The 19,260-nt window shown below is 46.9% G+C and overlaps 1 protein-coding gene across 3 annotated transcripts in view; it reads left to right on the top strand.

The window, feature by feature from the left end:
• Positions 1-19,260, top strand: part of USP43 (ubiquitin specific peptidase 43) — a 61,028-nt gene that overhangs the window by 24,338 nt on the left and 17,430 nt on the right. For 2 of the 3 annotated variants that reach the window (XM_070482337.1, XM_014864095.3), the window contains 8 exons: positions 423-558; positions 3,049-3,184; positions 4,476-4,611; positions 6,843-6,954; positions 11,166-11,269; positions 16,654-16,731; positions 17,574-17,700; positions 17,807-18,155. In XM_070482337.1, the coding sequence (XP_070338438.1) occupies positions 423-558; positions 3,049-3,184; positions 4,476-4,611; positions 6,843-6,954; positions 11,166-11,269; positions 16,654-16,731; positions 17,574-17,700; positions 17,807-18,155 (1,178 nt within the window). The remainder of the gene's footprint in view (positions 1-422; positions 559-3,048; positions 3,185-4,475; positions 4,612-6,842; positions 6,955-11,165; positions 11,270-16,653; positions 16,732-17,573; positions 17,701-17,806; positions 18,156-19,260) is intronic. The other variant, XM_044745582.2, reaches the window with a different exon arrangement.

Genomic DNA, 19,260 nt, shown 5'->3' with positions numbered 1-19,260 from the left:
CACAGAAGTCGCAGGGCAGAAGGGCTGTGTCCTGTTACCAAGGGAGAGTTTCAGTAAGAGAAGGAGAGCATCGTCAAGAGTGTTGAATTCTCCTGGAAGAGGACACTTGACTGCTTTACTTGTCAAGCTTCAAAGTTTGTTTTTGCTTAAGATTATCTAGTTAACAGAACCTTGAGAACATAGATCTGTATTGTGATTCTTAATGAAATACCTTTTATTTTTAACTTGATGGAAAAGTACACTCCGCTGAGACCTTCAGCGATTTGGCTCTCCACTGCCACCTGGTGAGAGTGTGCCTAAAGTACAGTGACCCGACTAGGACGCCAAGATTAGCCTAAGCGCTGAACTTGACCCAGTGTCAAGGGTGTTGGTGACAGCTCATGTCAGCCCTTTAAGGATGTGGCCTCCTCCCTGTTTTCCAGATTCTTGAGCGTCACCTTGGTCTTCCTCTCGAAGAGCCAGCGGTTCCTGCGGATAGGCCTGGCCGTGCCGATCCTCAGCACAGTGGCAGCCCTGAGGAAGATGGTGGCAGAGGAAGGCGGCGTCCCTGTGGATGAGGTGTGATGGAATTGCACTGGGGCCTGGTCACTGGATGACGGAACGCTAACCGGGCCAGCTGACTAGGCTGTTAGGCTAATTTCTGGTTCCCAGGTGACTCCAGCGTGACTCATGAGTTTCTGTTTCGTTAGCAGTCCCTGGTGTCTGTGATGACTGCTCCTTGCTCTCTCCCTGAATTTACACAGAATAACCAGGAAAGGGCACCAGTTTTGTCTTCCAAGAAGGTGATGACGATGACGATCATAGTAATTCCAACAATAGCTAACCCTGGGGAGTGCTTAACAAGTGCTGGGCACTATTTTATGACCTTTATATTCATAGTCAATTTACTCCTCAGACCATCCTGGGAAGTAGGTCTTACCATTACCCTCATTTTACCAAGAGCAGAGAAGAGGTGTTGAGTGACTTGCCCAAGGTCACACAGCTGGTAAGTGGCTGAGCCGGGGTTTGAACACAGATGGTTTGGTTTCCGAGCTGGAGCCACTATTCTGTGTTTTCTCTCCTGAGAATATAAGCCAGGATGCCGAAGGGACAGTAAATGTGATATGAGGAACTCCTCAGGGGCCTGAGGATGTGTAATAGGAGAGAGCAGGCGGGGGACAGTGGGGTCGATGTGCTCTCCTCTTTTTTCTTAAGGAGTCTTGGTAAAGAGGTTGGATTCCCTGGGACTTCAGAGGGCAGAGCTCATAACAGGGGCCCCTGTGACAGTGCAGGGCGGGGGCGATGCCGGTGAGCAGCAATGGGGCGTGGTGGGAAGGGCGTGAATAGGGTTCCAATTGTGATTCAGTCACTTCCTAGTTTTCTGACCTTGCACATAGTGATTGATCCTCCGTTTCTTTAACTGTAAATGGAAATTTTACTCTTCTGACCACCTCATGGGATTTTTCCAAATTAAAAAATATTCTTAACCTTTTTGTTAAGGAATAACATCCATACAATAAAGTGTACATGTCTTAAGGTTATAATTTGTTGAATTTTTAACTGTGTATCCATCCGCGTAACCACCATTACTGGGCCTCTCCCTCACCCCAGCGGGCTGCTTCCTGCCCCCATCCAGTCAAGCCCTCTGACCCCTACCGCCATGTTCTTGGGGCTCTCAAGTGGGGAAAAATGTGTATCTTGCTTTGTGAGCTCAAAGTGCTCTATCTACTGAGAGAGGGAGAATAGGATGGTGGGTGAGAGTTTTGGGGATAAATGGCAGTAATAAAAAATCAAAAGGGGGAAGTCTGAGGGAGGTAGAGTTTGAATAATTAGGAGAGAAAAAGGACCATCAGGAATTTGGGAGGTGTGATGTGTGTGTTCAGGGTGGCGGGAATCACTGGGGCTCTTGAATTGGAACTTAAAATCTATTTTGATATTTTATTTTAACTATCAAGTTTATTCCACTTAGATTACCTGTGACCATGGATATATTTGGATTTATTTATATCATCTTATTTTATACTTTCTATTTACCCTGCTTTGCCTCGCCTTTTTCTCTCCTTTACTGCTTCTTTGGATTGAACAGTTTTTCTCCATTCCATCTCTTCTGGTTTGGGACATATATATTATATTTCTATGCTCTACCTGGTTATTATTAAAATGTCAATGCCCATAATTAACAAGGTCTTACGTAAATCTTCCCAAACAACACAAGGATCTTGGCGTGCCTTAGTTTCCCTTATACCTTTTTGATTGAAGTATTATTGTGGATGGATACTGTTGTCCAGTATTTTAACCCCTCCTCCCTTTTCTCCCCATAGTGGTAGTAATAGTTATTATTTTAGATTTATGTGTTCAACACATGTTTACATTTACCAACGTTTACATTTTTCTTTGGTTCATCATTGCTTCTTACAACTCAAGTTTTCCTTCTGGATTCAGTTTGTTTGTCTTTTTGTAACCCTGAAATGTATCTTGTGCAAGACAATTTCTCAGCCAGTGTCCTTGAATGGGTTGTGTGGGCTGAGGTGTTGATTCCTGGAGCTCTTGAGGCAATGGCGTTGGGTCTGGGGCAGCCGGGACCCTCACGACAGTTCCCCCACTGCCCCCCCACCATGATAAGACCAGCTGCTTCTGCTAACCTCAGTGCTCCATAACAATATTTTTCATGTGTGACATAATGTGAAAAAAGTTGGCAAAACTGGTTAGAAGTTCTTTTAGGGGAGATCTGTCAGTGGGAAACACTCTCAATTTTTGTTTGTCTGAGGAGATCTTTATTTTATTCTCATCTTGCGTGATAGTTTAGCGGGGCGTTAAACTTTAGATTTTCAATTTTCTTCCCCCCACCCTCCCCTCAGCAGTTTGATATTCTGTTGTTGCAGTTGAGAGGTCTGTGGTCAATCTAATTGTTATACCTCGTGTGTTTTATTACTAAAAGTAAATAGTATTTGTCACGTAGAAGGGAAGAAAGAGTGAAAGGGAGGTTTAAGCCTATCAGTCATTTTTAGATTTCTTATTTGTTAAGTTTCCTCTGAGAATCCGGAGGGAAAATGACCCTTCTCTTTCCAGGTGATCTTGGTTGAGCTGCATCCCAGTGGACTCCAGCGGTCTTTCTTTGATGAAGAGGATCTGAATACTATTGCCGAGGGAGACAGCGTGTATGCCTTCCAGGCCCCTCCACCCACCAGCCGGGAGCTACTTCTGGGTACAGCAGTGCTTGGCATCATTTTCTTTGGATATTATGAGTTAGAGGTTTGAGAGGGTACTCATTGGGTGCTAGGGCATAAGACATTTAGTTTTAGCACTTGGAACTATCAGGCTTATTTTCTCTGATATTTGGTCTACAGATTCTTGATTATTAAAAATTAGTCAACTAATACAGAGGTTCTCAAAACCTTAGTGAGTATCTGTCACTTGGAGGGCTTGTTTAAGCAAATTCCTGGGCCATACCCACAGAGTTTCTGATTCGGGAGGTCAGGGGTGGGGCCTGAGAATTTGCAGGTGTAACAAGTTCCCAGGTGACACTGCTGTGGCTGGTCCCAGGACCACACTTAGAGAATCGCTATTCACAATGGGTGCTGGGGTCATCTTTGTCTCCAGGACTCTTGTGGCCCAACGGCTGTGCTTAAAGTAAAAATTTTACAAGTTGGAGCATTAGATGGCCAAGGCATTTATTAAATGGCTTTTTGTTAACAGTCCCACTGTCTAATGCTTGCTTTTCTTAAACTTTGGACTGGCTGAGATAGTCCATTTCTGACAGTCTTTCATTGCAGGTCGGTTTACATTTGGCCTAATTAGCCAGTCAGGAGGGCCCATATTTAGAGGACCTGTGCCAGGGTTACCATATAGCCCAGATGAATCCTGTGCCCTGGCCTATATCCTCAGCTGGCCTAGGTGGCGGCAGGCTGTGGGGACTGAGTGTCTGTGGTTGCCCTGTGTCAACAGGGAGCCTCTGGGCTTGGAACCTGGAACAGGACATTGGCCCTGATTCGGTTATAACTCAGTACAAGCCCTCATTTCAGATTCAATCGCAGGTCACACATCTGTGCCTTAAGAGTCAGATTTTCAGAATTGATTGGAAATTGAGGCTAGTCCAATTCCTCTACTTCCTCAGTGGCAGAGGGTCTTACCTTCTCTGTGTACCTCTTGTGCTGGCTTTCTAAGAGAGTGGATGCTCTTTGACTCTCTGATCCGGGCATAAATGCAACCAAAATCATTTTGGAGTACTTTTCAGATGGGCTTGAAAAAGTGTTAATTAAAATCCCTGCCTTGGTTTTAAAATGATTGAATGCGCACAACTGCAGATTCGCTGCCGTGTGTGGGATCTTCAGATGCCAGATGGCGCAAGCACTGTGAACCTCCCTACCTCCTCCCCTAACGCCCTCTAGTGTCTCCCAGTGGTGGTTGGTAGATGCTCAAAGAAGAGGGGAGGCGAAGCCGGGGTTCTGACCCAGCGAGCAGCTCATTGAGTATACAAACCTGATTCTCCTCCCCAGCTCGTCCGGCCGGTCTGTCGGTCTCCCCGCGCTTGGCGGCCCGCGAGGGGCAGCGGGCATCGCTGCCTGCCCATGGGGAGAACAAGGTGCTGCTCCTCTTCTGTAACGTGGTGGGGTCGGGGCTGCAGGCCAGCAGGTATGTCTGACCTCATCTTCTTTTCACGTGGTGTCTGGGGTTTGTAGACGTGTACCTGGAATTCTGTCTAGAATTCTAATTTAATAAAATTAAAGATCCGTTCTCAAAGTTAATCACCTAGGAGCAGGATACTTTCTGGTCGAGAGAATCGGAAAGAGCTGCCTTAAGCAGGTGGCAAACGTCGTCCTTAACAGTTAAGCATCGGGGGCTTTCCTGTTAGTTTCAGGAGCAGTTATTATTGCTCCCACCGCTATTGTTCTATGCTGCGTTGTAAGGCTGAGGGAGCACAGTGAGACAAGGAACAAGAAACTGGCTACAGGGAAAGAGGAGATAAAATTACTGCTATTTGCAGGTTATATTGTTATCTCTCCAGAAAGCCAAGAACTCAAAAGTGATGAGAGCTAATGAGAGAGTTCAGGAAAGTGACTGGTTACATAACAAATATACAAAACCAGGTAGTTTTCTTAGATCATCCAAATAAAATGTTTAAAAGATATAACTCCAATGAAAAATTTTTAGATTGCGAAAATGTTTGTCAAATTTATCTGGACTAGTAAACTCATAGGAATAGCCCGAAAATATTGGGGGAGGGAGGAAGAAGGAAGAGGGATTGCTTTATTAAAACAGAATAAAGTTTTAATTATTAAAATATTGTGATATAGGCAGAAGAATATACACTTAAATCAGTGGAACAGAATAGGCCAAAGTATATTTAAGTATTTATGATAGAAATGGTATATTTCATTATTATTAGAGAGTGAATGAATTATTCAATATGTAAGGCTGGGCTGATCTTTTTCTTTTTATTTTATATAATCAATTTTTTTTTACTTCTGCCATAAATTCACATGTATGAATTCCAGGTTGATTAGAGAGGTGAGTACAGAAAAGGAAACCATAAGGTAGCTTGAAGATAATGTAGGGGGACGTTTGTGTCTTTGGGTGGTGGGCCGCTTTGACACCTAAGGCAGGAGGCTATATTGAAAAAGGCTAATGTTTTAAATACATTTAAAATTTTCAACTAAAAGCAAATTTGAAAGGCAAAGTATAAACAAGGAAAAATATTTATCTCATGTGACAGGTAAAGGATGCCTATCCATCATATAAAACCTAGCTCTCAGATAAGTGAGATGAATACTCTTTTAGTAAAATGAGCCACAGAGATGAACATTAGTTCACGGAAGAAATACATGCACAGGTTAAACTATTCAGCTTCATATAGTAGAGGAAGAAATTCTGATTGCAATGCAAGATGCTATTCTTAACCTTTTAGATTGTTGAAGAACTTATAGACATTGAAAATACTCATCCTGGGCAAGTGTCAAGGGAATGGGTGCGTGTCTCACTGATAAATTGGTGTGGCTTTTCTGGAAGGCCACTTGGGAATAAATAGCTTTGTGCTTGCATTTCCACTTCTGGAACTTTATCCCAAAGAAACAATTAGTCAAGTGCACCCAAAGGTGTACTTACAAGTTTCTGCCATAGACAAGCGTTGTTTACGTAAAAAATTGGAAGCAACCTGAATGCCTGACATCCAAGGATCAGGTATATGACCCGATCTGCTCATCCCACAGTGGACGCACCGTGCCCTGGCCTGTCCAGACACCCTGCGTCACATTCGTGCTGTGTTTTAGCAAAGGTTAATCAACAGTTTCACATTCTTACCCCATTGGATTGTCCCACAACCTTGCATGGTGTGGCCGTGGAACAATCAATGGTCAGTGATTTGTCCGGTGGTCCCCGTGGCTGAGCTGGAACTGACGGCACAGCCATGTCCAGGGTTCTCAGCTCTACCAGCTCACTCTTGTGTGTTCATCAGGTTGGCTTATGGGAAACAGTCCCAGTTATGGGAATGTTCCTGATGCACAAAACCATCAGTGTGTCCACTCGATGGGGTTCCCTCTGGGTTTCTCTCTGCCTTGCTTTCCTCTGGCTCCGATTTTCTTACTCCACTCTCTGCTGTGGGGAAGAGAGTTTTCCAGCTGGCCGATCACTTGAGACATCTCTTTACATTGCCATGTCTCTCTTTGGCTTTGCATCTCTGGGCCTCTGTTTACCCCGCAGTGTCTCCGTTTGCAATGAGGTTCTCTGACGGGCCATTTTGTACTGTGCTTGGTGCTTAACTCTCATCCAGTGGAGAGGAGCCCAGGAATAGAGCAAACGCTCATGACTGTTGGGGATTGTTGGTTTATCCTTTGCTGAAGTGACCTGATATCCTTGGATTTTTTCAGGTTTGGGCCACCTTTCCTGATGAGGGAAGACAGAACCATTTCCTGGGTCCAACTCCAGCAGTGCATTCTCAGTAAGGTCCGCTATCTCATGAAGAGTGAGGCCCCCATACAGGTCAGTGTGTGTGTATTATGGGAGGTGGGGGGGGGGGTGGGTGGGAATGTTGAGGTGGCTCAGGAGAGACAAGAATTTGCTGTTAATGAGAATGTTCACGTTGTTGAATAAAACACTGATTGATGTGCAAGGAAGTAACCGTTTATGATGTGTAGTGTCTTACTCTTTATGATATCGCAAAATACTTTTCACAGATGGAGCTTTTCTCGTTAAATCTTTCAAAACTCCATTGGAATAAAGATTGAGATTTACGTTATTCTTCTCAACTTTGTATATTGGTGGCTTATTATAGTTCTTCCTAGAGGATAGCTTATTGTGATGAGTTGTAACTTGTATGTTTGGATTACACATTTCAAGACACTTGAGATATCACTTCTGTGGAAACTTAAAATTGATGTTTATATCCAAATATGAAAATCGAGATTTTAAAATAATTTTGTCCAGTTTTTTAAAAACTGAGATAAAAACTCAAGAGAAAACACCTTTTTGCCTTCCTCACTTATTTATTCTCAGATTGGTAGTTTCTGAATAAAAACAACATATTCTAGAGCCGGCCCTGATGGCCTAGCGGTTGAAGTTCAGCCCGCTCCACTTCAGAGGCCCCGGTTCGGGTCCGGTTCTGGTCCCAGGGCAGAACCACACAACTCGTCTGTCAGTGGCCGTGCTGTGGCGGCAGCTCATATAGTACAGCTGGAAGAACCTATAGCTATATGCACCTCTGTGCTGGGGCTTTAGGGGGTGAAAAGGAAGAAGAAGGGAGGAAGATTGGCAATGGATGTTGGCTTAGGGCAAATCTTCCCCTGCAAAAAAACCCACCAAAACACATATCTAAAACCATTCCTTTTAGCCCCTCTAGTATCAGAAACTCTTCTGATGGCCACCTGGCAGTGAAGATGTTGACATTTTGAGGGATAGGTCGTTAGCATTGGAATTTTGTTTTCCCCCCAAATATTCTCTTAGTAAGAACTTTTCATCTGGGGGATGTACCCAATTTATTTCAGAGGTATTTCTTCATCGTTCGTGTTCCTTCCTGTTCAGTGAAATTCATACATACAATTTAGGATTTATGCTAAATATCACTTTGTTAAAGACCTTCTCTACATTTGTACCAATTTTTGTCTCTGAAGGATGTTGCTTTCTGTACTGCCCAGCAGATCTGCCACGGTGCCCAAATTAGAAATGCTAACTTCTCTCTAAGTAGGTCAGAATATCTGGTAGCAGCTTTAGCTTCCCCCAGACCTTGTGCTCCTGATTCTTGAAAGTGGACGAAACCACTTTCATGTGAATGTTTCACTCAGCTGCCTTCATCTCCACCTGGTCAGTGTACTTTAGGCCTCTGCACCCCTATAGTCATTTTGACTTTAGAAGTTGATCAAGTGGTCAATGGGGCCAGCGAAGCTTGAATACAGGCAACTTTCAATTCAGCTATGGATGCTTTTGCACAGATTCATTGGCAAATGTGTGGTTGGACATGATTTTCTGTGGGAATAACGTATTCTAAATGGTTCTGAGGGTCCCAGGCTAACCCACCCATTTAAACAATAATGCATTTAGCACTATATGAAATAACTGGCTGAATATGGCAGTAATTTGAAAAGGAACATTCAGAATTTGCAACATTGAACTGAAGAGATTAAAAGTAGTGAACAGATCTTGAAGGTTCTAAAATGAATTTTCCTAGCCAAGAATAGAGGACAGGAAAATAATCTCCTACAAAAATGACCAATTTGCTGGGCAGGATTAATTTGCATGAATTATGAAAAAAAAGAGATTTATCATTGCCAAGACATTTTTCTGGTCACTTTAAAATTTTCTTTGTGTGCAGGCAGGGCGAGCTGCCTCCAGACAGTATAGGCGCCTTGATTATGTTGCCATCCAAACAGCAAGGCTCAGTTAGGGGTGGCAGGAAGAAGAGTCTTTCCCTCAGATTTAAAGCACGTTCTCCTTAGGAAGCCCCCTCTTCTGTGGCCAGTCCCCAGTCAAAGCCCCTGAAGCCAGCTTGCTTCCAGCCATTGGTTTTGTCTTTGTTGAAGCCACATATCAACCAGAGTGCGGTTATAGTCCAGTTGGGTGTACGCTGTATTCCCTGGTCTTGACCCTCGAGGCCTCTAGAACCGCCTTCTGGTTTCCTTACTGACCTTGTGCGTTGCTCCCTGCACACGTCAGCTTCCACAGCCAAAGGAGGTGACTCCCAGCTCTCTGGGTGTTTTTATGGTCATGCTGTCTTCCCACGTGCTGTTCCTCTTTCCTGGAATTATAATGCTTTCCTCCTTTTCCTCATCTGAATTGAATTGTACCTTATCAGTATGTTTCAAATAAAGATGTCTGCCTTTTACCTTTGTCAGAGTTTGGAAAAAGATTTTTGTTTTTCGGGGCCGGCCCGGTGGCCCAGCGGTTAAGTGCGCACGTTCCGCTTTGGTGGCCCAGGGTGCAGACACAGCACCGCTTGGCTAGCCATGCTGTGGTAGGCATCCCACATATAAGGGAGAGGAAGATGGGCACGGATGTTAGCTCAGGGCCAGGCTTCCTCAGCAAAAAGAGGAGGATTGGCAGCAGATGTTAGCTCAGGGCTAATCTTCCTCAAAAAAAAAATTTTTTTTTTTTCTAGTTGTAGCCAAGGTCACTAGTGACAGTTTTAAGAACTGTATTTCCTTTACTTGAAGATTCCATTGATTCTTTTTCTTAACTGTGGTAAGATATACATAACATTTATTTAAATCATTCATAAGTGTACTTTATTTTCACAGTGTTGCATAACCATCGCTACTATCTATATCTCAAATTTTCATCATTCCCAGAAAACTCTACACCCGTTAATCAACAACTCCCCATCCCATCCACCCCTACCTCCAGCGCCTGGTAACCTCCATTCTACTGTCTGTCTCTATGAATTTGCCTACTCTAGCTGCCTCATATAAGCAGACTCATAGAATATTTGCCCTTCTGTGTCTGGCTTATTTCACTAAGCAAAATAGTTTCAGGGTTCATCCATGTTATAATGTGTCAGAATTTCCTTCCTTTTTAAGGCTAAATAATATTCCATTGTGTGTATATATCACATTTTGTTTATCCATTCATCTGTGGATGGATACTTGGGTTCTTTCTACCTTTTGACTATTGTGAAATAATGCTGTTTAAGACTTGCTTCAGGGGCGGGGCCTGTGGCCGAGTGGTTAAGTTTGTGTGCTCTGCTTTGGCAGCCCAGGATTCTGCCAGTTTGGATCCTGGGCATACACCTAGCACTGCTCATCAAACCATGCTGAGGTGGCATCCCACATACCTAGAAGGACCCACATACCACATACCTAGAAGGACCCACAAATGAAATATACAACTATGTACTGGGGGACTTTGGGGAGAAGAAGGAAAAATAAAATAAATAAATAAGCAACTGCTTATTTAAAAAAAAAAAAAAAAAGATGGGTGGGCCTGATGGCACGGCGGTTAAGTGCACACGTTCCGCTTCAGTGGCCTGGGGTTCACTGGTTCGGATCCCGGGTGCGGACATGGCACCGCTTGGTACGCCATGCTGTGGTAGGCATCCCACATATAAAGTAGAGGAAGATGGGCACAGATGTTAGCTCAGTGCCAGTCTTCCTCAGCAAAAAGAGGAGGATTGGCAGCAGATGTTAGCTCAGGGCTAATCTTCCTCAAAAAAAAAAAAAAACTCACTTCAATTTCAGAAAAGTTAGAATATGAAAAAATGTACATTTTAGAATAAAAACATAGATGGTATTTCCTTATTTGGCTTATTTTGAAGTATATAAATATTTATTTAGTGTTGGTATGTAAAATATACACTAACTTGCTTTTAGATTACTGCCTCATTTTGGCAATTTGATGATGATGGTAATCATCTTAAATTATCTATTAATAATTAATTAACATGGTTGATTTATTTTTCCACTGACTGTACCAGCATCTGCTCCAATTAAACACATGTTACTTAAAACCAACATGTTCACTGTTCTGGAAAATTTAATGTGTTAAACACTGTTAGATCAGTATGTTAAAAGCTATGTTAAAAGTGTGTATCTTCTTAAAAAAATGAAGCCTTTTATCTCTAGATTTTGAATACTAATTATTAAGGGAATGTTTAAAGGAGAGTATAAACAGAAAGGTTATGTTTTTTGAGTAATTTATTTGCACTGAAGAGTCTAATTTAAATCAACATGCGTGATGACCTGTCTTCTCTGTTCTTGTCTTGGCAGAACCCAGGGTCGCTGTTCTCCATCCGGGTGGTGGGGCTCTCCCTGGCCTGCAGCTACTTATCCGCACAGGACGGCCGGCCCCTCTGTCACTGGGCAGTTGATAGGTAAGGGGATGTTCCAGATTTGGTGAGAGAATGAATGCGTTCTTATTTGCCTGGACTCCTTTGAGGCGTCGTAATCAATCAACACCGTTGGTTCCAGTCTTAGTTTCTCTCTGTCACTTACCTCTCCAGGGCCAGCCGTTGTGTTAAGTCCTTATCCACATTCTGTGCTTTGAACCCTTATGTCTAGAGAGGTACTGTGGTGGCCACTTCAAAGATGAGGCGACACTGAGGTTCCCAGAGGCTGGTTATCTTGCTCACACTCACACAACTAGTTAATGGCGAAGTCCAAATCGGAATCCAGATCAGTCTGATTGAAAAACCCAAATTCCTTCAGTTAGGTCACGCTACTGAATTCAACCTCAGTGCCCCTCTAGGGCAGGCGGGCGTCCCACCGCTGCACCATTGGTCCCAAACTGTACAAGCTTTTGGACTGTGGCTGAGGGGCAAAGCCAGGGCGGCTGTGTCTGCAGGGGCTTTCGCTTCCTGCTTCTCCACGTGCCCACCTCCACAGCCTTCCGCCGCATACGGCCTTGCAGAGCAATGGATTGTCTAGCGCTTTTGCTCATTTTCTCACAGACACAAAGTTCTCCATAAGGTTCTCCGATTTCCTGGCTTGGTCAATCAAAGCTGACTGACACCGTAATGTAGGTGTGATATTGTGATTTATAAGAAATATGTATTTGGTCTTCTTCCTGGTTCTGGCACAGAGCTCCTAAAATCCTTGGAATTTCCTAAGTGATAAGAGCAATAAAGTTGTCTTAAAAGTAGCTAAGGATGGGGGTGGTTGCCAGGGGAACCAATCTTGTGATTAGAGGATTGGAAGTTTCCTGTTCTGCTTCCCCTTCCCCCACATCAGGGAGGGGAGAGGGGCCAGAGGTCGAATCAATCGCCGATGGCCAATGATTTAATCAACCATGCCTGTGTAATGAAGCCTCCGTAAAAACCCAAAAGGACGGGTTTTGGGGAGCTCCTAGGTTGACGCACACATGGAGGTGATGGGGGAGTGGCGCACTCAGAGAGCATGGAAGCTCCACGCCCTTCCCTGTACCTTGCCCTATGCATCTGTTCCATCCGTCTGTTCCTGAGTTACAGCCTTTTACAGTAAACTGCTAATCTAGTGAGTAAACTCTTTCTCTGAGTTCTGTGAGCTGCTCTACAAATTAATCGAACCCAAGGAGGGGGTCGTTGGAACCTCCTATCTATAGCAGGTTGGTCAGAGCACAGCTGGACTTGCGATGGGTGTCTGGGGGGGTGTGGGGGGCAGTCTCGTAGGACTAAGCCCTTAACCAGTGGGATGAGATGCTATCTCCAGGTAGACAGGGTCAGAATTAATTGCTTGACCATGTGGGGAAAAAGCACACATTGGAATTGGTGTCAGAATCCTAGTAGGGAAGGGCCCCTCCTCCCTTTATAAAGAGACCAGGAACAGGGTAGGGGGGCAAGCCAGAAGGTTCTGTGCCCTACACCTCATCCGTACCCTCCTTGGCTGGCTGCTACTTTGCAGAGTTAGGGAGGCAGGAGAAATGTCAGCCAGGGGGCAAAGGGAGGGCCTCTGAGAAGGGCCCCTTCATGACACACTGTCTTGGAGAAGAGAACCGTGCCACTCAAAGTGTGCTCCACAGACTGGTGCCAGCTTACAAGCTGCTCGTCACCTGTCCATGACAAGAACTTGAGAGGAAGCATTTAGAAGTGTTAAAGCAACATGGCAGAGAATTTAAAATATGAATATCATAATTTTTTAAAAAATTGAAGTTGTATTTTATATGTTACCCTCCCCCCATTGCATTTTTATTATATTTTACAAAGGTATTGGTCTACAGCAGTTCGAAAACAAACCAACAAACAGGTCTTTCTCCACAGGTAGTTTGAGAAGCGCTGGAAAAGAGTCTAGTTGCACAGCAAGTTGACCATGCTCAAGAAGGCCCTCCCTTGAGGCCACAGCCCTTCTGGTCACACCTTCTGTCCACCCAACATGTCCCTGCTGTCTGGCCCCTGCCTGACCCTCCCCACCCCCCTGCTTGGACAGCTCTCCCCAGCATCTGGTAGAGTCAATCTCTTGCCACCTTCACAGAGCCCTCTGTTCAGCCTCTTGGCCTGCCTAGCCCAGCACCTTCTTGTTCTTATAGAAATTTCTTTCTTTTTTAAAAATTGTGACAAAATACACAGCACATAAAATTTACCATCTTAACTTTTTTTTTCTTTTGGTGAGGAAGATTGGCACTGAGCTAACATCTGTGCTAATCTTCCTTTGTTTTCTATGTGGGATGCCACCACAGTGTGGCTTGGTGAGCAGTGTGCAGGTCTGCACCTGGGATCCAAACCTGCGAACCCCAGGATGCCAAAGCAGAGTGTGAACCCAACCACTATGCCACTGGGCTGGCCCCCCATCTTAACCATTTTTAAGTGCACATTTCAGCAGTGTCAAGTACATTCATAGTGTCATGCAACCATTGCCAGCATCCATCTCAAGAACTTTTTTCATCTTCTCAAACTAAAACTCTGTCCCCATTAACAATAACTCCCCATTTCCCATCCCCCATCCTCCAGCAACCGCAATTCTACTTTATGAATTGACTGCTCTCGGTACCTCGTATAAGTGGAATCATGCTGTATTTGTGCTTTTGTGACTACTTTACTACTTTACTTAGCATGATGCCTTCACGCTGCATCCATGTTGTAGCATGTGTCAGAATTTCCTTCCTTTTTAAGGCTGAGTCATATTCCACTGTATGGATTTACCACATTTTGCTTATCTCCTAGAGGTGTATTTTTTTCCCTGAAGTGTTCCTCTCCCTCTCTGGGGCCCTCAGGTATTGTCGGGTCTCAGCCTCCTGGCCGGGCTCAGCATCCCACCTGGCCCACAGCACGCTCCCTCTGCGTTCCGTCCGTGGATGGTCTTGCTTCGGTTCTGTCCCCTTCAGGTCCAGGTTTCTCAGATCCATATCTCCAGCCCAGACTTTTCTCTGAGATACAGACCCACCTTTCCTACTTAAATGTCTTGTTGACATAAAAACTAAACGTGTGCTGGTCTGAGCTCTTCTCACTTCAACCTTTCCTCTTCCTGTCTTCGGTGTCTAAATGGGGACACCACCAGCTACCCAGGACCCGAGCTAGAGCCTGGGAGTCATCCTTGATTCCTCCTCCTCACTTTCTCCTCACATTTAATCCGTCATCAAGTCTCGTTATTCCACATCCTGGCGACTCCTCAGCTCTGTTGCCTCCTCTCCACGTTTACCACCGTTGCCTGAGTTCAAGCCTTGTCACCTCTTAGCTGGACACCCCGGGAGTCTCCTCTGATGTAACTGCCCCCAGACCAGTGGCCCTGTCATCCATCTGCTTCATACTTGTCTGTTTAAAACCCTTCAATTGCCCACGGGGTAAAGTCTACACTTCTCACAGTGGCAGACGAGACCCTCCCTGTGTGGCCTGGCCCCTCTGTCCGTGGCCTGGCCCCCCTCCCTCCGTGGCCTGGCCCCTCCCTCATGGCCTGGCCCCATTGCTGCGCCTCTGCTCCTCATTCCAGCACGTGTCCTACCCTTTGCTCTGGATGAGCCCTCCGCCTGCACGGCCCTTTCCCCTCACCGCTCACTGTCCCTCTGGCTGACTCCTGCTCCTCCTGTGCAGGAAGTCTTCTCCGGTCTCCAGAGCAGCCTGGTGCTCTTCCTCTGCATCCCCGTCCACACCCTGGGCACCCTCTTTGCAGGACTCTCCCATTCGACTCTGAGCTCCCTCCGGGTAGAGGAGTCTGTGTGTTGCTTGGAATCGCATCCTGTCATAAAGTCCACTAAAGCCCTTTCCTGTTTGACTCAAGGCTGTGACCAGGAGAGAAGATCGTGCTGTCTCCTGAATGATTGTTTCCATGTAACAGTGAACTTCAGGCCACACCCATGCCTGTCCCTTTTCTCTGGCCTAAGGGGATTCGTATAGCAGAGTCTGAAGACAGCGGTCCTCCTTTTCCACTCCCAAGTCAAGACTCCAGTTGAAAAGGAGATTGAGGATTGCGGCCGAGAGAGATCAGCATATTAGGTTTATTAATTATCAGTTTGTTTATTTAAGGCTGATTAAAGGATGTGGCTTAGATGTGAGTCTGATGTGAGCTTTTGAGAATGTTTCCCCAGAATTAAATATCCTCGCTCCCTACCCCGTCGGTCGAAGCTGAGCTCCCCAATTGTGGGCCTTTCACATTGTGGAGATGGAGAACGGGGGGTCCTGAAGAAAGTGGCTTAGATCCAGGGCTGCAGACAGGCTCCCCAGTGTGTCCCCTCTGAATTGAATGTACGTCCCAATCTGCCAGCCTTCCTGCAAAGACACAGCAGCTCCCAGGAGGCTCGGGCATCCATGAGAGACAATGCCAGCATGCTCACCTTTAGCTCCTAGAGAAGAGGAACCAGGAGGGGCTGAGCGGGTCACCTGCCCTGAGTCCCACCAACCAGATAAGGCGCTTCTCCTCCTTTGGGGGAGCGAGGGAGGTGAAGAGGCAGACAGTCACATGCCCGTAGCTTGTTCCCGCCACTACAGAAAGGCGAGGAAGGGCCGTCATTGTTTGTCCTGAATCCACAGGGCTCACAAGCTGGAGGGCTGCTCCCAGGCGCACCTTGTTCCTGCTTCTCCTTCCTCTTGTTCATCAGGATGGTGCCACGGCTCCACCCCAGACCTGCTGGTGCTCAGCCAAGGATTTTGTGCTTTCATGAGCCTAAAACCTGTTTTCGAATCATCTTAGTCTCACCTGGGGACTCATGTGACATCCCCACTTTTTTTCTTGCAATGCATTTTAAACATTATTTTAGGTGCAGACTTTCCCACCAGACATGTATATGTGTCTTGTAGATTTCACATCTTCCGCTTTCTTCTTGTAGGGCCGACTTCTACGTTAAGGTTGAGTGACCTTTTCTGGAATGGGCTGAGCCCAGGCAGCTGGGAAGAGCTGTAGGTCGATTCACACTGAGATCTGGCTGTTGGAGGTCTGGAAGGGGAGGAGCTCGTAGGCTGTAGAGGAGGACCAGATGGTGCTCCTCTCACATGGTGCAGCGACAGTGAGCCACTCCTTGGAGGCGCTGTCGGAACTGGGTATTCGTGTAGGGCAGTTCCACTGAGACAGTGAGGAGGCAGCTTGGGTGCAGTGGGAGAGTGGATCTGCGTCCTTACAGGAACCCAAACCTTCTGAGCTCATAAGCTCCCGAGGGAGTGAGGAGAGCACGTTCAGAGAGAGATTCAGGAGCAAGCCTTCGGCAGACGGCGGCTCCCCATTACCTGACCTCCAGTTATGCTCCATTTTGGGCATTTCTCTTTGGAACGTCATCCTGGGGCTGGAGACAGACCCCTGATCCTGCAGAGGTGTGGGAAGGCACCTCGGGGCTTTCTGATGGCTCGTGCTCTCTCCCCAGGGCTTTGCACCTCCGGAGGCCTGGAGGGCCCCCCCACGTCAAACTGGCTGTGGAGTGGGACAGCGGAGCCAAGGAACGGTGAGTCCAACTGAGGTGGGCACCAGCAGAGGGGGGACAGTCCTGCCCGTGCACACGAATCTCTCCGAGCCCAGCTCTCCCCAGTGTGGCTGTAAAGCGTGTGCACGCCTCCTGGATGCCGTGTGACCCTTTCCTCTGAGAAACCGGAAGGACAATTGTCTGTAGATAAACAACAATGATGGTGATAGTCATAATGAAGGTGGTGGGTGGTGTTAGTGATGGTAACATGGTAGTAGTAAACGGTTATGTGGCCCTTCCCTACTCGCCCTGGGCCAGTCACTGCTCTGAGCAATTTACATATATACAACTTATTTATTCTTCATCACATCCTATGAGGTAGGTAGTATTATAATCCACATTTTCAGATGTGGAAACTGAGGCACAGAGAGCTTGAACAATTGCTCAGTGTCACACAGCTCATGTACACTAGAGCCGGGATTTGAACCCAGGTTGTCTGGCTCGAGTCCATGCTCTTAATCCCTAAACTTGGCTGCTTCTGTGACACCGAGGGCATCTGCCCTAGTTTGAAAAGGGACACTGGTCAGCCCAGCAAGTGTTTATTAATCTCCTACTAGGCTCTAGGCCCTGTGCAAGAATGAGGCAGCAGAGAAACAAGCCAAGAACTTGGTTCCTCATGGAGTTGATGGGGAAGGTGGAGGATTCCAGCAAACAGAGGGTGCCCTGAGTCAGAGTGTGCGCGAGGCGCCCCAGGAGCCCTTAGGAAGCCCTTAGGGCCTTTGCCTCGCTGGCAGGCCTTCCACGCTGTTTGCTGTGAGTGGAGACGCAGGAGGAACCCCTCTTGGAGGTGAGAAGCCCTGAATGCTGTCTGTCGTCTCCTGCAGCCTATTCGGGAGCCTCCAGGAGGAGCGGGTCCAGGATGCGGACAGCGTGTGGCAGCAGCAGCAGGCACACCAGCAGCATAGTTGCACCTTGGATGAGTGCTTCCAGTTCTACACCAAGGAGGAGCAGGTCCTGCCCTGGGGGTCCACTCCTGGGCCGAGGAGGGGGCTGGGTGCCCATCACGGGTTGGCCATGCGCTTCGGGGGCCTCACGGTCCTGGTGGCTTCCTTTCCAGCTGGCTCAGGATGACGCGTGGAGGTGTCCCCACTGCAAAGCCCTCCAGCAGGGCATGGTGAAGCTGAGTCTGTGGACCCTGCCTGACATCCTCATCATCCACCTCAAAAGGTTCTGTCAAGTGGGCGAGAGAAGAAACAAGCTCTCCACGCTGGTGGAGTTCCCGCTCTCCGGCCTCGACATGGCTCCCCATGTGGCTCAGAGAAGCACCAGCCCCAAGCCTGAGCCGGGCCCCTGGCCCTCCTGGAGGCAGCCGGCCTGCCTGCCCACCAGCTACCCGCTGGACTTCCTGTACGACTTGTACGCCGTCTGCAACCACCACGGCAGTCTGCAAGGTGGGCATTACACAGGTGAGCCTTGCCTCTGGGCCCCGGCTGCGCCGCCACGTGTTGTGCCTGTGGCCCGGGAAGAGGCGCCCCTGGGATGCCGAGCTCTGGGCGTGAGCTGAGCCCTCACCCACCGCACACCAGGCGCCTGCCACGGGGAGGGGGTCTGGTCCAAGCCGTGGAGCTGAGGAGGTTGGTGGTCGGAATGGGAAGTTAGTTACAGCCCAAATTTTTGACCATGTCATATAGAGGAGGGCAGCTGCTGGAACAGAGAGAGTGACGTTTGTCCTCATCTGTGCTTCAACACGAGGACCCCTGCTTATTGGATTTGGTATTTTTTATTTCTATAGCAGACATTTAATTGTTAGTCCCTCAGAGGGACTTAAGAGAAGTACACGAACGGAAGGACAGAAACAAATAGCTGGGCGACTCGTTCACCTGTCCATAATCATAGGCCTTGGTCTCTCCTATTCTAGAATAACGTAAGTTATTTCTTTTTTAAAATTTTTTTAAAGATTGGCCCTGAGCTAAGATCTGTTGCCAATATTTTTTTCCCCCCTTCTTCTCCTCAAATCCCCCCAGTACATAGCTGTATATTCTGGTTGTGGGTCCTTCTGGTTGTGACGTGTGGGACGCCACCTCAGCACAGCCTGATGAGCAGCGCCATGTCTGCGCCCAGGATCCAAACCAGTGAAACGCTGGGCCACCAAAGTGGAGCATGCGAACTTAACCACTCGGCCACAGGGCCGGCCCCCCAGTTATTTCATGTTTAAAAGGATGCTTTGAAATATTTCATCTTTTGATGAAAGGTGCATTTCCAGTGTCCTAATGTACCTGCAATTTAGAAAATACGGGGCTGTGCAGAAATCCAGGGGCATCACTCGTTCATTCACTGAACAAGTATTCATTAAGTCCCATTCCATGCCAGGCCCTGTGCTAGGTGCCGGAGCTTCAGCCATGAACAACACAGACATGAGTCCTGCCCTCGTGGGACTTCAGTCTAATTTCAGACACAGACAATAAAAATGTGCTTGTCACTTTAGCACTTTCACTACCTGGCCGTAAGAAAAGTTGATTGATCAAAAAGATGTCTGTGACAGAGATAAGGCCTCTCTGAGGATACCAAGAG

Source organism: Equus asinus, chromosome 13 (assembly GCF_041296235.1).
Source record: "Equus asinus isolate D_3611 breed Donkey chromosome 13, EquAss-T2T_v2, whole genome shotgun sequence".
NCBI classification, from domain to species: domain Eukaryota; kingdom Metazoa; phylum Chordata; class Mammalia; order Perissodactyla; family Equidae; genus Equus; species Equus asinus.
This window is presented reverse-complemented; position numbering and strand designations above follow the sequence as displayed.